The following is a 15,996-nucleotide window of genomic DNA, read 5'->3' as shown; positions in this document are numbered from 1 at the left end:
GGCTGCTGCGCTGTCATCCCCTCCAGTGCGCACCATCACAGCCGGTCAGCACTGGTCAGCAATTGGAAGACTGGAACAATATCCATAGGTGTCAAGTAGACGTCCGACAAAACGTAGTGAGTAACACATGCACTTCTGATCTGTAAATGTGTCTCTAGGCTATCAATTATTGTCTCATTTCACCTGCCACTGTAATCATACACATACACAGAAAATAACAAGAGACAAATCATTTGAATAAAACAAAATGTGGGTGAGAGAGAGAGAGAGAGAGAGACACAGAGAGAGAGAGAGAGAGTGCATGTGAGAGAGATTGTGTGTGTGTGTGTGTTTCTTTCATATGATAAATCCACAATAACTTCTCCAGGCAGCAGCTGACCTTTTACACAGATATTGGACCAGCTTACCTAAGTATCCTACCCTGAACCATTTACAGGACAAATGAAATAAAAAATAACTTTAGATTAGTGTCTAGGTAGGGCTTAGGGCTAATACTTATGCAAATGACAAAAAAAAGCAATAAAACTGTCCTGCAATAAAACTGTCCCAACCCATAAAAATCTGTGAAATGTTCTTGACGGACACAGAACATGTATTCAACATCAAATGAATAACATGAAAAAAAGTACTACTTAAGAGTGTATATAGCACGCAAACATCCATGCGCAAAGTGGTGGAAAAAGTACCCAACTGTCATTATTGAGTAAAAGTACAAATATCTTAACAGAAAATGACTCGAGTAAAAGTGAAAGTCACCCAGTAAATGACATACATGAGTAAAAGTTGAAAAGTATTTGGTTTTAAATGTACTTAAGTATCAAAAGTAAATGTAATTGCTAAAATATACTTAAGTATAAAAAGTACAAGTATAAATCATTTTACATTCCATATATTTAGCAAACCAGACGGCACAATTTTCTTGTTTTTAAAATGTATGGAGAGCCAGGGGCGCACTCCAACACTCAGACATCATTTACAAACAAAGCTTTTGTGTTTAATGAGTCTACCAGATCAGAGGCAGTAGGAATGACCAGGGATGTTCTCTTGATAAGTGCGTGATTTGTATAAAAAATAAATAAAAATCTGTCCTACTAAGCATTCAAATTGATACCCCCAAAACAACTTAAGTAGTAATTTAAAGTATTTTTACACCACTGCACGCACGCATGCACACAAACACGTGTCACACGTCGCGTCGCACACATCTCACATGTAGGTGGATTACAGGAGCAAAAGAGAAATGATGATGTGATATGTAAATCAAGGTCCATATCTTGATTCTATTGGTGCAAACCAAGAAAATAAACTGTTTTTCCATAACAACAAATAGACATCTAGTATGATTGACATTCTGTCTGTTCTATAGGTTGTGGCTTCCCTCAGTGTGCCCACCACAAACCATCATGCAGAGTAGACACTCTCTCACCATGGCAACAGGTGTTTACATTACATCTCCCATATAGTATCCGCATCAGTGACATGCAAGATGAAAGTATGATGGCCTAGTCAAATGAAGTCAAATGGTATTGGTCACATATGCTGAATACAACAGACATTACCATGAAATACTTACTTACAAGCCCATTACAAATAATGCAGAGTTAAAAATACAAATATTTGCTAAATACAAAAGGAAAAATAGTAACACAATAAAATAACAATAACTAGACTATATACACTATAAATACAAAAGTATGTGGACACCCCTTCAAATGAACAGATTCAGCTATTTCAGCCACACCCATTGCTGACAGGTGAATAAAATTGAGCACACAGCCATGCAATCTCCATAGACAAACATTGGCAGTAGAACGGCGTACAAGTGCCTAGTCAATGTGCAGGGGTACAAGATAGTTTGAGGTAATTCAGGTAATACAGCGTCTCAAGTAGGTCGGGGGTAAAAGTGACTAGGCAATCAGGATAGATAAGAGTAGCAGCAGCGCATGTGAAGAGTGTGAAACTGTTGTCTGTGTGCGAGTGTATGTGGCGTTAATATGCATGTGTGTATGAGCGTATGTAGTGTGTGTATCTGTGTGTTGGAGTGTCAGTGTAGGATGTGTGAGTGTGTGTAGAGCCAGTGCAAGAGAGTCAGTGCAAAAAAATAAAGATACAAAAAAAATGAAGAATTAAAGGGGATCAATGTAAATGGTTTGGGTGGCCATTTTATGAACTGTTCAGCAGTCTTATAACTTGTGGGTAGATGTTCAGGAGCCTTTTTGTCACAGACTTGGCGCTCCAGTATCGCTTGCGGTGCGGTAGCAGAGAGAACAGTCTATGACCTGGGTGGCTGGAGTCTTTGACACCGCCTGGTATAGAGGTCCTGGATGGCTGGGAATTCGAGCCCAGTACATGTACTGGGCTGTACACACTACTGTCTGCAGCGCCTTGTGGTCGGATGGTGAGCAGTTGCCGTACCAGGCGGTGACGCAGCCCGTCAAGATGTTCTCAATGGTGCAGCTGTAGAACTTTTTGAGGATCTGAGGGACCCATGCCAAATCTTTACAGCCTCCTGAGGGGGAAGAGGCGTCGTCGTGCCCTCTTCACGACTGTGCTTTCGTGTTTGGACCATGATAGGTCCTTAGTGATGCGGACACGGAGGAACTTAAAGCTCTCGTCCTGCTCCTCTACAGCCCCGCCGATGTAAATGAGAGCATGAACAGCAGTGGTACAGTTATACTTCCTACTGTACTGAAACTGTCACCGTACTGATATACGCAACAACTTGCGACTCTCGTCAGTGTGTACTAAGCCGAATGCAATGGAATTCACTTCATATGTATACACTGTATTCTAGTCAAGTCTTACCCTATGTAATTACTACTGTACACACATGTTCTATTCATATACTGCCCATAATGTCTATACACACCATCATATACATTCATATTCCGGACTCTGACCTTGCACATTTCGCTACACCCGCAATAACATTGCAAAATATGTGTACGTGACCAATAAAATTTGATTCGAATTAGGACTGCTGGAAAGCTGTTGGCCACCTAAACAGAGTTTCCACTGTGGGCTCCTGGAAACACACTCCATAAATCCAATCATTAATTGATTGATGAGGAAGTGTTGGGTAATCTAAGCTATCTATATGTGTGTAGGTGATACAGTATATCCTGCACCTTTAAAGTCCAAAGGTCACATTTGATATTAATTACTGACTTGACTTGTTTGGTTTTGTACACATGGTTAGTGTTCAGGGACTTGAAAGTCGTTGAAAGAGAGGAAGAGAGGGGGGGAAGAAAAACTGTGGATGTTTTTGAGGCATGAAGTGCCTATTGCCTGGCAACTAGCTTAGACATAGTGTAAATCAAACAGTACGAAGGACAAAACAATCAAATTCTTGGCACAGTGGGGGAAACGCTGTACACTGCATGATTCCCTTAATCTGATTTGAACCAAATTGTCTTATGATCTGATTATAACCAGGTTATAAAGTAACAGTGGGGTTACATCCACACATTAACACCTTCAAATGTGTCCTTAAATTATAATACAACCATGTATCCTGAGTGCATATGCACAAAACGGGAAGAAACATACAGTATGTATTGCTATACTAATTCACATTTCAGTAGGCTCACCTTACTTACTCCGAAGGCTGCCCCCTGCCGGCAAGGTCGCCTCTCTGCACCAATGATTACAGTCTGTTATAAAATACAGCTCTCTCGATTGAGTGAGTAGGCCAAAATGTCTGTCACCAAACTCAGTTCAAGGGGAACATTTCTTTCCATTATAAAATATTAAATCTATATGGAGCTTCCAGTAGCCTATGTAAATTATGCATATAGTGGCAGTTTACAGTTGAGTCATTTAGCAGACGCTTTTATTCAGAACAACTAACCGGAGCGATCATGTCGAAGTGCCTTGCTCATGGACACCAACAGATTGTTCACCTATTCGGCTCGGGGATTGGAACCAGCGCCCATACGGTTACTGGCCCAACGCTCTAGGCTACCTATAGTAAAACAAATTACCTTACATAATAAAAACAGTACACATTGAAATTCACCAAACGTATTTATAGGTCAATTCCGCAACGTTTCTTATCAAGAGCCATTCGTGGTAAACCTGTATAAAGATTCCACAGCATACCTGATGGGTTGAATAAAAATAACAATCAAGTTGGCCTGCACCTCTATCCATACACGTACTTTCCCTGTACGTTTTCTGGATTACTACTCAAGCGCGAGAGAGACCTTGTTTCCTCTTCATCAGTATTAACGGTTTACAGTTGCCTTACCTTTTGAGGTCCATTGAACAATTCACTTTCTTCTGTCGAAGTCCGACTCATGTCTTGAACCAGGGTTAGGTCCTTTACGAGTAGTAAAACGTTGGGATGAATAATTCCTGTCTAGAAACGCGCGAAACTGCATCCGCGGTTCTCGGTCGTGCTGCCCATCGAGTTAACGGATGGATGGCGGAGGACCCGTGATATTGGCGATCTTTAAAGACGGTTGGTTATAACTTCTGATAAACTTTTTCGGCTCCGCTTCAGGCGGGCAACAGGAGTCCATCCGTGCAGTCCTAATGCCAGCGGGTTTTTACGTGGGTGCTTGTTATGGCCATGGAAAAGTGCATGTACATGTAACTAACCTATTCAAGTAAAATACAGGCCTACAACAATGACATCTCTTGTACTGCAGACAAAATCAAAGCAACATTTATTAGGCATGATTGTACAGTTGATAGATTCCGCAGGCAGCCCACAAACAGTTGCTTTACAAGGAGGTTCTTTAGCATGTTAATTCTTTACAATTTAAAATACAATACCCAATTCTGCTTCCGCCCTTAGCCCATTCCTAACAGTGCACAGTTCTGAAGGGACTGGAAACATAAGAGATATCCCACTTTAGTGCAAGTTGGAATAACATCTGAGTACCAGCACCATTCTCATTGCAAGAAGTGAATTTTCAGTCAGTAAATACATTGGATCTAGGCCACCCTGTGTGTCTGTGTCCAGTCATCTACTCACTTCTCCATGGTGGATTGTGTGACCGGCCTTTCTGAGATACAGACTAAAACTGTTGAGAAACATTGGCCTAGGATGTCATTCAGTCACTTCTCCTTTAACCCAAGGTTTGGTTACCGGGCCCTGCTCCTTCTTGACTGTGGGTGTATCTGGCTGGCAGGTGTCATTAAACCTCTCTCTGGCCTTCTCCCAGTTCCTCTGGGTCTTGTTCTTGCTCAGAGACCCAGCCTCGTCCACCGACACAGCAGCTCCCGCCCCAAGACCTGACTGGGACTTCCGGATCTTCAGCTGGATCTATGGGAAAACCGGAATAGTGGGGAAAAATCTGATCAGATGTGTGAACAAAGTGGGAAAGAACTGGGATGAAACCAGACAAATGAAGTGGAGGATATTGGTCTGAGGTTTGGTCAATTTAAATATAGCCATTTATGAATTCCTAGTTAAAATCCCATCTCTGAAAAAAGAAAAATCCTAATAGAAAGGGAAAATGTTAAGATTACCGGGTCTTTCATTCCAGCTCCATCTTTGCCCAGGCCTTCTCCTTTCTTCCAGCCCATCTTCTCCAGCATCTTCCTTCCCTTGTTGACTTCACTGATCTCACTGTACCAGGAGGGAAACGGGCACATTGCAACGACTCAGAGTCACCACATCCTGCTCTTTCTACTTACACACACATTATGTGCACACACACACTTGCCATCAACTGAACCAATCAGATTACCACGTACATGTGAACGGAGGCGGGTGCGTCGTCACGTTGGAAGGCTCCCTCGCTGCCCACGGTCTGACGACGAGACTCGGCCCTGTCAACATACCTGGGGTTCCTTAGGGCTTTGGTCTCTTCATACTCAGTGCTCTGTTGGGACAGAGGGAGACACACTAAACACAGTTATATACACACATAGTAATATCATACTAACTGCTGTTAGTGACAAGGAAAGAAGGTTCATAAGCTATGGGACTGCTCAGTCTCTTGCAACGTGCATGTCAACAAGATGTGAGACGAGAAAAAAACAGAACCGTTTAATTGGACGAAAACCTCTGTAAGATAACATCTTTGTACTGTATACACAGAGAAGGCAGGGCAGGATCTGATTGGCAAGGACATTTTCAACAAAGAATTACCAATGGGAATCACTCATCACTGATTAACATAACAGCAGAAGGGGACAACAGATGAAGTTGTAGTGGATGAACAAGGTACTTACCTTCAGGCCATATTTGACCTTCATCTGTTTCAGTTCTTTCTGTCTGAGCAGCTCCTTGTCCTCTTTGGTTGGAGCTGGACCTGAGGAACGACACACCCGGAAAGTTATAAACTGGGCTGTAGCATTAGTTACACTAATAATCATGCTGTGTGGGACATGGGTAGCTAGGTGTGTGAGCATCGCATCAGGCTTATACAGACAACATACAGAGATGGATGTAACACATTTATTGACGCAAATTCATCAGCTGTGTTCTGCACCTGTCTGTTCCGGCTGGTTTCTCTGGTGTTTGCCGAGGTGAGCCATGACCTGCCCAGGTTCACAGCCGTCACAGGTGTCTGTACCAGAGTGGATGTGGAAGGACAGAACAGTCTCTCCCATCTTCACTTCATCCCCATGGGTCAGAGGGCAAGGGTCACACTTAGCTTTGGGCTGAGGGCAGTGAAAACAATACTGTTACCACCTCACTTTCCAACCAAGGTGTGTGTGTGTGGGTCTGACCCACCTGAAGGATTCGATTGCCATTGAGGACAGTTCCATTCTGGCTTCCCTGGTCCACTAGCATGTAGCACTGTTGGTCCTGGTCAAAGTACACCTCTGCATGAAACTGGGATTAAACATTTTTTTTTATTTTTAAAGTTGACACCTACTCATTCCAGGATTTTTCAAAATTTGTACTATTTTCTACATTGTAGAATAATAGTGAAGACATCAAAACAATGAAATGACACATGGAGTCATGTAGTAACCAAAAAAAGTGTTTAAAAAAAATTAAAATAATTCAAAGTGGCCACCCTTTGCACACTCAACCCACTTCATGAGGTAGTCACCTGGAATGCATTTCAATTAACAGGTGTGCCTTGTTAAAAAGTTAATTTGTGGAATTTCTTTCCTTCTCAACACATTTGAGCCAATCAGTTGTGTTGTGAGAAGGAAGGGGTGGTATACAGAATATATCCCTATCTGGTAAAAGACCAAGCCCATATTATGGCAAGAACAGCTCAAACAGTAACAGTCCATCATTACTTTAAGACATGAAGGTGCAGAACATTTCAAGAACTTTGAAAGTTTCTTCAAGCATAGTCGCAAAAACCATCATTCTGCAGCGATATGGCATCCCATCTGGTTTGCACTTAGTGGGACTACCTTTTATTTTTCAACAGGACAATGAGCCAAAACATACCTCTAGGCTGTGTAAGGGTTATTTGACCAAGGAGAGTGATGGAGTGCTGTATCAGATGACCTGACCTCCACAATCGGGTTGCGCAGCGATCTAAGGCACTGCATCTCAGTGCTAGTGGTGTCACCACAGATCCTGGTTTGAACCCAAGCTGTATCCCAACCGGCTGTGATCTGGAGTCCCCTAGGGTGGCGCACAATTGGACCAAGGTCATCCGGGTTAGGGGAGGGTTTGGCCTGGGTAGGCAGTCATTGTAAAATAAGAATTTGTTCTTAACTGACTTGCCTAGTTAAATAAAAGTTTAATCAAATACATTTTTACATTTAAAAAAAAATCCCTTTGGGTTGAGTTGGACCGCAGAGTGAAGGAAAAGCAGCCAACAAGTGCTCAGCATGTGGGAACTCCTTCAAGACTGTTTGAAAAGCATTCCTCATGAAGCTAGTTGAGAGAATTCCAAGAGTGTGCAAAGGGTGGCTACTTTGAAGAATCTCAAATATAAAATATATATATATAGATTTGTTGAACACTTGTGGTTACTACATGATTCCCTATGTGTTATTTCAAAGTTTTGATGTCTTCTCTACAATGTAGAAAAACCCTGGAATGAGCAGGTGTCCAAACCTCTGACTGGTACTGTATATAGAACCCATCAATACCATTCACATCTAATTTGAAGCCCTGCAGATTTCCTGTAATGCATGTAGCAGAATCAAACAAATCAATGAAATAGGTTGCCATACCTTACTGACTCCCATTTCAGATAATCTGATGGCATGGTTCATATCCTTTTCCCTGAAAATATAGAATTATGTTAAAACAGTCATTCAAAATGCCACAGGTAGTTTCAACTTCTATGTCAGAAGTGTTGAACTGAGCTCTCATCTCCCCCTTGTGATGAAATTGATGAACTGACCACTCATAGGCCTATTCAATCAAAATAATTGGGAGAATCAACTAGTTTTGTTTGCCTCTTCTCCATCCTCGCCTCTTTTTGAAAAGGTCAAAGGTAACCGAGGAGCAGAGGAACCTCTGAAAAAAACGAGACTCCTTCTCCACTCGCGGGTCATCAGGCAAATGACGTTTACAGTGGTGGAATCTTAAACTAAATGTGTAAAGTGATAACAACTCTTGGATGAAAGGATAAGTGGCATATTTTAAACGTGTGCACCTATTCCAAAGTGGATGTGACGTATTTTAAAACACTATCCTCTGTCAAAGTAGGTCATCGAGGAGCGGATCAGACTCCTTCGTTCGCCTACTAACGAATTGACACTCTCCTCGACCACTTAATAGTTTCTGTGTCACGGAGGAGAGGACAGAGGAGTTGAGGAGAGGACAGACTTTTCCCAATTGAGAATCTCCCAGAGACTGTAGTGCTGTACTGACCTGCCAATGGTGGCTGGAGAGTCAGCTGTGATGATGAAGAGTGTTCCTGTCTGTAACACAGGAGATCTGACCACTGTCACCCTCACACAGGGCGGCCACACCTCCTCAGCAACTAGGGACAGAATATCAATATCACATACCCATGACAATTATACTGAGCAAGATTTTAACTACAGGAAACATTGAGGAAGACCGATGAACAAATATCAGGTGGTGTTAGACGTTTAACAAAGTGAAAACTATACAGTGAGAAAAAGTTGACAGACTGAATAACCCTAAACGGTGTCCCTCCTCTCCTCACCTTCCTGACTCTCCATCTCTGACTCTGAGCTGTATTTGGTGGGAAGAGGGGGGGAAGAAGATGAGGAAGTAGACTTCCATTCTCCCTCCGACTCAGTGATCTCCCCCTCCTCAGGCTCGCTGTTCCCACGCAAGCCATCACGCCCTGACGCAGCTGCCTCCTCCTTGCTGCCCAGTCTGTCCGACTTAGCCTTCTTCCTCCTTGAGCTGCTCGCATCATCAGAGCGCGACCAGTCATTCCTCTTCTTCCTCTTCAGGAAGCGTTCGGCGCTCTTTGCCCGCCGAGTCTTTGAAGAGCTTTTCTGTGGAGGAGTGTCTGGAGTGACAGACCGCCCCCTTTGCCTGCGCGAGGCCACTCCCCTCTTGGGGATTCGCCGCTCGATCCACTCCTCAAACTCGAGCTCCTTTACAAGGCCCTGTGAGCACACATGCAACCAATCAGAAGGGAGGATTCACCTGAAGCATCTCCAGAGAACTAAATTGGTGGACACGGGACACAAGAGGCTTTCTAGGAATTTGGACAGCGGGCTCCGCATCGGAACCTCCCTGCATTGTTTAGGGATCATTTTTGGATATATGGGTCTCCGTTTTCAAAGACAGTAGGCCTATACTGCCTTCACAGTCAATTCATTGACTCAAGCTGCAACACAAGGAGAGTGATCCTCAAAAGCATCCTCTTGACCAGACCAAGCAGCCACATCCCTGAGCTCTGAAACGTGCCCTTTTGTTGCACTAGAGCGGTGGAGCTATACATCATGTCTGCATGGGGTCTTTCTGCTGGAAAAGTAGAGTCTGATGTGAGGAGTTTATCTCTACGAGAAACTGAGTTCCAGAAATAGGAAATCATCCATGTTAGTCAGTGAGTGAATCACGTCTTCTACCCACGACCAAAGGAATAGCATTCAGTCGACTAAATGGCAGCGAGCAATAGCTAAAACTCTGTACCTGATGAAAATGTAGTAGACTCTGCAGGATAAATAACCAAGGCTATAGCTGCAGAAATTCTAAAACCACTCCTGCAAATAAAAAATAAAAACTGAGACCACATAGATCAGAGTTGAAATGTATCTTAAAGAAGTCCATTACAATCACTAAACTTCTGAAGGTGAGATGCCTCAGGAGCCTCATGTCAGCCAATGAGCACAATTCAAAAACAGAAGGGATAACAGGTCAGTTACACACAACAATGAGAAATATGTAGCTAGTTAAAACAATTACCCCTTCTTAATCATTATTTCAAAGGAACATAACTACAGAATTGGCTGTAATTCTCCTGTAGCGCTTCATCTCCAGTATAGTCTCCCACCTTATCCTCCTGACGAGAGGCTCTCTCTGGAACTTTCTTCCACTTCCTGCCCTTCTTGTCCAGGCTCCTTTTCTCCTGGCTGGTCTCTGAGACAGGCTGTACAGTAGGGACCTCTATCCTGGAGTGGAACTGGTACTTGCCACTCTCTGCATCGTAGTAGTAGTACATCCCTGTGTTGTTATCATAGTACAACTGACTGGCCTAGGTGAGGGAGAGAGTGACGCATTTAAAAAGACTGTTACATAATGGCATAGTAATGGCGTGTGTGGTTTAGTACCGAGTCGTAGTAGAAGCCAGTGCTGTGGTCGTAGTACATCCCGGTGGTCTCATCAAACACAAAGCCAGTCTGTGTCATGGCCTGCTCAGCAGTGGCTCTCAGCATGTCAGCTATAGAGCCTGCATCCACCTCTTGCTGGAACAAACACAAGTAAAGAAAGTCAAGTTCCCAACTCATTTTTACACTGTCATCAACCTAAAACCTTTATTTCTTGTGCCCCACCAAATAGATTGTGGTCCTGTATTAGGGAAATGAGCTCTTTAAATAAAGATTATTTTTGGTTAGACAAGAGACCTCAATGTCCTCAGTCAGAACAGAATGAGTGGGGGGGGACGGTATCCAAACTCACCTCTGGTTGAGCAGCAGTAACACCACCCTCCAGAGACACCTCTGTAACTGTCTCTGTGGCTGTCATTGTATCTGTAATCATATATGTAGCGGGGTCATTGGTTGATTCTGCAGCTGTCATCTCTGAGGAATCAGTGGCTTCCTGCCCCTCTGCTATCACAATCCCCTCAGTGTCTGTTGCCACACCATCACTGTGGTAGTAGCCTCCTCCATAGTAATAGTTGTAATAATCTGAAAAGCACACAGACAAGGGTCAACGTATCTGTATGTGAGCAGAGCAACATAAAAAACTACTAAATCATTCACAAACTGCTGGTCCTGGGAAATAATCATGTGTTCATTTTACAACCATCCAAACACAATATGATTGCTCACCAGTTTCTGACCAGGTATATTCTGCTGTCTGTGTCTCAGCTTCAGCTTTCGCCTTCGTCTTCCGTTCATGAATCTCTGTACTCAGCCTGTTGACCTATTGTATCAAATCACGGCAAAGAAAAAACCATAAGTGTCACTTGTAAATTAGTTTATTTGTGCATTTCAGAGACTTGTTCAATGATGGCTAGATTGTTCTTAGCAGCTAGCCTACCTGTTTCCTCAAGTCTTCGTTGTAGCCTTCTGTGTTCTTCTGAAGCCTCTCAGACTTGCTCAGTTGTTTCTGTAATGTGGTCAGTTGTTTCTGTAATGTGGTCAGTTGTTTTTTGCAGTTTTTCAGTTGCTTCTGTAGCGACTCTACTTTCTGGCGAAGCTCAGCCACCTCGGACTCCGACTCATCCTCTCCTCCACTCGCCTCCTCTCCATTTGTCGCCATACTCCCAGCTGGAATCGACACACAGGGCCACTTGTAAAGTGAATGTTGAAAAAAAAAAAAAAAATCATTCGAATTGACCTGACCATGCGCGCATGCATTCGGTGTCAGCGCCACACACAGACACACAGGGTAAGTTTACCTATAAGCCAAACAAAATCTAAGTTTAGACATTTCTATAATATAGTGCCCTAATTTTCGTAAGAAAAGTGGAGACTAAAATGAAAGATTAATCTCTCGTGAATTTTTATGACTTTACTTAAATGTTTTAATAATATGTTTAAATATTTGATAAAACAAGTGAAAAGTCCAGACTGGGCTTAATGGGTACCGAGTGTATCCTTTAAGCCCAACGGGGGTTCCAAATAAACCCACCTCTAAAATAATCCATTTGAATTATATCAATCACCACTAAAGTTATTCAAAATAAACTGATCGGTTAGAACACAACACAACCCCACACTGGCCCTCTGTCGATAAGAAGCAACGCTCAAAAGACCATAACACACAACATTCAATAAATGATCTGAAAGCTGAATTACATTTGCTGTACTGCTATTCTTGTTAATGAGTCCCAACTTGTCTTCCTTAAGCCTTTCCGAAGACAGTTTCAAATCTCCCTCTCTACTGTGCATTACAAAATGTAAAGGTGGTGGACCAAAAAAATTGAAATCACCTGGATGAATGAAGGACAACAATATGACAATGCCACCACCCAAAAGTACATGAGTGGTCGCCCAATAGTCATCTTCTTGTTCCTCATTTGATTGCATATTTTGTCGACCACTTGTAGGTCTTCTATCCCTGATATCCCTGTCTTCTCTCTCTGCATCAGTGACTACCGGTCCACTCAAAACTTCCTGAAAAGTGTGGAGAAGTTTCTAATCTTGGTAAAAGGCACCATGGCTAGCTGCATAACTTGTAGTTTTAAATCAACAAATCTGAGCAAAAAACATTTATACTGAACAAAAATATAAATGCAACATGTAAAGTATTGATCCCATGTTTCATGAGCTGAATTTATAATGTCAAGCCCTGCATGTTTGTTTTTCAAAACTCTCATAGAATGTAGGTTTACATTGAACACAAAAAAACTGAGAGAACATTGGCCACAGATGTCTCAAGTTGAGGGAGTGTGCAATTGGGTTGCTGACTGCAGGAATGTCCACCAGAGCTGTTGCCAGAGAATTTAATGTTAATTTATTTGGCAGTACATCCAACTGGCCTCACAACCGCAGACCATGTGTAACCACGCCAGCCCACGACCTCCACATCCAGCTTCTTCACCTGTGGGATTGTCTGAGATCAGCCACCTGGACAGCTGATGAAACGGAGGTGTATTTCTGTTTGTAACAAAGCCCTTGTGTGTGTGGGGGGACTCATTCTAATTGGCTGGGCCTGGCACCCCAGTGGGTGGGCCTATACCCTCCCAGGCCCACCCATGTCTGTGCCCCTGCCTAGTCATGTGAAATCTATACATTAAATTGACTGATTTCCTTATATGAACTGTACCTCAGTAAAACAGTTGAAATTGTTGCATGTTGTGTTTATATTTTTGTTAAGTATATTTATGCTCATGTTCATTGAATATTAGGGATATCAACACACCATCTCCCAGTGTTTCAATGCCACGTGGGCTTAATAGGAGCCGACTGGGTTTAATTGGAACAGTGATTTATGGTGAAAAATAATGACTGGCAAAGCCTACTCATTAAATATTTGGAAACCAACGGTTTGGGGTATAAATATACACTATAGACTACAATATTATGCAACGTTAGTAATTATCATCTTGAACAATATGTATTTATCGTAATGTACATTCTGTATTTACAAAAATGGCATCTATGTATAACAATGCAAGGTTCATTTCACAGTAAAATGAGGCAAAATGCATTCAATTAATGTGAACGGCCAAAATCTATCATCTTGTAGTTCACCAAGTCAGGTTGCTACTGTGTGAATGTGACATGCAGGCACAACTGACAGCATACATTATTTGTATTTGTAAATAGCAAATAATACACATAAAATATGCTATCATGTGCATATACTAGCACATTAATCTCTTAATTTGACATAAAATATGATTACTTATCTGAGAAAGTACAAACACATATCTGGAAAATGTGTTAATCCCATGGTCGCCTCAACGTTTTTTTTTTGTCAACTTTGAAATTGGCCACTAGTCAATAACCTAGTAATAAAACATAAGATTGGCTTAGATTTTTTTTAAACTGTTAGGGATATTTGTATTTTTTAAATTTAAATGGAAGTGTGTTTACTATAATATGTATGTTTACGCTAATCATTACGCCGATTCTGTTGCAACAAGTTTTGAAACTGTTTAACGTTACTCCAAACGGAAACGCAAACAACTGTTTCTATTCTGTCTGATAAACTCAGGTAGGTCCCTCCCCGTTTCGTTTACAACGTTTGCTTCCGTTTGGTTCTTAAACGTTAAACGGTTTCCGTAATGAATATACGTATGCATTTTAAAAAGCCTGTTTAATTGTTTGTAATTGTATATATTTCGTCAAATGTCCAAGGCCGAACTAAGTGGATAACCGGTAGAGTACAGTTGAAATGAGTGTTTGCGCCTTCATTCATTGATAAGGATAAACTGCCTAGTTAGCTGTATGGTCTTACCGATTCGTTTGTATTCCTCGCGTGGACGCTCGCGCTCCTTTCTCTCCGCCGAGAATATCAACCTGAAAGTTGAACATAAACATCTTGTAACCACCCTGCATTGCTGACACATCCGACCACATGTTTTGTTGATAATAAAGAGAGTTACAATTGGTACAGTTGATGTGTTTACAATCCACTTCGACCATGGCCTCTATTTTTTATACGTATTACGTCACTTTCTTCTTCTACGGTACAACATCACACCGTTGGCAGAGGGCGCCACCTGTGGTTTGGAATGAGAATAGGCTACATATTTGGAAATAACTGATTATCTCTGGTTGAATAAAAATACACAGCTATCTCAGAGGTTTGTGCTATAAAAAAAAATCAAATAAAACTGATACTATCGATTATCATTCACATCGACTTTCAAAACGTTCTGTTAGACCTCACACTCAATGTCAACAAAACAAAGAAGATGATCGTGGACTTCAGGAAACAGCAGAGGGAGCAGCCCCCTATCCACATCGACGGGACAGTAGTGGAGAAGGTGGAAAGTTTTAAGTTCCTCGGCGTACACATCACGGACTAACTGAAATGGTCCGCCCACACAGACAGCATGGTGAACAAGGCGCAGCAGCGCATCTTCAACCTCAGGAGGCTGAAGAAATTCGGCTTGTCACCAAAAACACTCACAAACTTTTACAGATGCACAATCGAGAGCATCCTGTCGGGCTGTATCACCAACTGGTACGCAACTGCTCCGCCCACAACCGTAAGGCTCTCCAGAGGGTAGTGAGGTCTGCACAACACATCACAGGAGGCAAACTACCTGCCCTCTAGGACACCTACACCATCCGATGTCACAGGAAGGCCAAAAAGATAATCAAGGACAACAACCACCCGAGCCACTGCCTGTTCACCCCGCTATCATCCAGAAGGCGAGGTCAGTACAGGTGCATCAAAGCTGGGACCGAGAGACTGAAAAACAGCTTCTATTTCAAGGCCATCAGACTGTTAAACAGCCATCACTAACATTGAGTGGCTGCTGCCAACATACTGACTCAAATCTCTAGCCACTTTAATAATTCAAAATTGGATGTTATAAAATGTATCACTAGCCACTTTAAACAATGCCACTTTATATAATGTTTACATACCCTACATTACTCACCTCATAAGTATATACTGTACTCTATACCATCTACTGCATCTTGCCTCTGCCGTTTGGCAATCGTTCTTCCATATTTTTATGTATATATTCTTATTCATTCCTTTACACTTGTGTGTATAAGGTAGTTGTTGTGAAATTGTTAGATGACTTGTTAGATATTACTGCATGGTCAGAACTAGAAGCACAAGCATTTTGATACACTCGCATTAACATCTGCTAACCATGTGTATGTGACCAATAACATTAGATTTGATTTGACTTCATTTGATTTAGACTGGAGAAGTGTAAATACTCACTGCACTCAATGTACTTTTAATAAATACTTCCACATACAAACCAGCAGGGGTCATCACAAGTATTGATGTTGAGGTTATGATCAGATTATGTGCCAAGCTTTGTTTTC

General features: G+C 42.1%; 2 protein-coding genes across 7 annotated transcripts in view; both read right to left on the bottom strand.

The window, feature by feature from the left end:
- The window catches only part of LOC112230809 (high affinity cAMP-specific and IBMX-insensitive 3',5'-cyclic phosphodiesterase 8B), a 97,091-nt gene extending 92,586 nt beyond the window's left edge, over positions 1-4,505 (bottom strand). The window contains exon 1 of the mRNA XM_024397136.2: positions 4,250-4,505. Within this exon, the coding sequence (XP_024252904.1) occupies positions 4,250-4,300 (51 nt within the window). The 5' untranslated portion in view covers positions 4,301-4,505. The remainder of the gene's footprint in view (positions 1-4,249) is intronic.
- Positions 4,506-4,647: 142 nt separating this feature from the next.
- LOC112230807 (angiogenic factor with G patch and FHA domains 1) lies at positions 4,648-14,682 on the bottom strand. Of its 6 annotated transcripts, none has more exons than XM_042311183.1 (16): positions 14,586-14,682; positions 14,438-14,499; positions 11,570-11,821; positions 11,359-11,452; positions 10,985-11,214; positions 10,636-10,770; positions 10,359-10,559; positions 9,054-9,468; positions 8,753-8,864; positions 8,107-8,158; positions 6,692-6,793; positions 6,447-6,618; positions 6,187-6,266; positions 5,707-5,834; positions 5,479-5,578; positions 4,648-5,272 (listed from the first exon to the last, which is right to left on the bottom strand). In XM_042311183.1, the coding sequence occupies exons 3-16, from the start codon at positions 11,789-11,791 to the stop codon at positions 5,057-5,059; spliced, it is 2,259 nt and encodes a 752-aa protein (XP_042167117.1). In that variant the 5' UTR covers positions 11,792-11,821; positions 14,438-14,499; positions 14,586-14,682; the 3' UTR covers positions 4,648-5,056. The 6 variants fall into 6 exon arrangements, 5 of the variants coding, with proteins under 5 accessions (XP_042167117.1, XP_042167116.1, XP_024252902.2 ...); XM_042311182.1 differs by having other exon boundaries at positions 11,570-11,799; XM_024397134.2 differs by having other exon boundaries at positions 11,570-11,799; positions 14,438-14,652.
- Between the last annotated feature and the right edge of the window lie 1,314 nt (positions 14,683-15,996).

Source organism: Oncorhynchus tshawytscha, linkage group LG33 (assembly GCF_018296145.1).
Source record: "Oncorhynchus tshawytscha isolate Ot180627B linkage group LG33, Otsh_v2.0, whole genome shotgun sequence".
NCBI classification, from domain to species: domain Eukaryota; kingdom Metazoa; phylum Chordata; class Actinopteri; order Salmoniformes; family Salmonidae; genus Oncorhynchus; species Oncorhynchus tshawytscha.
This window is presented reverse-complemented; position numbering and strand designations above follow the sequence as displayed.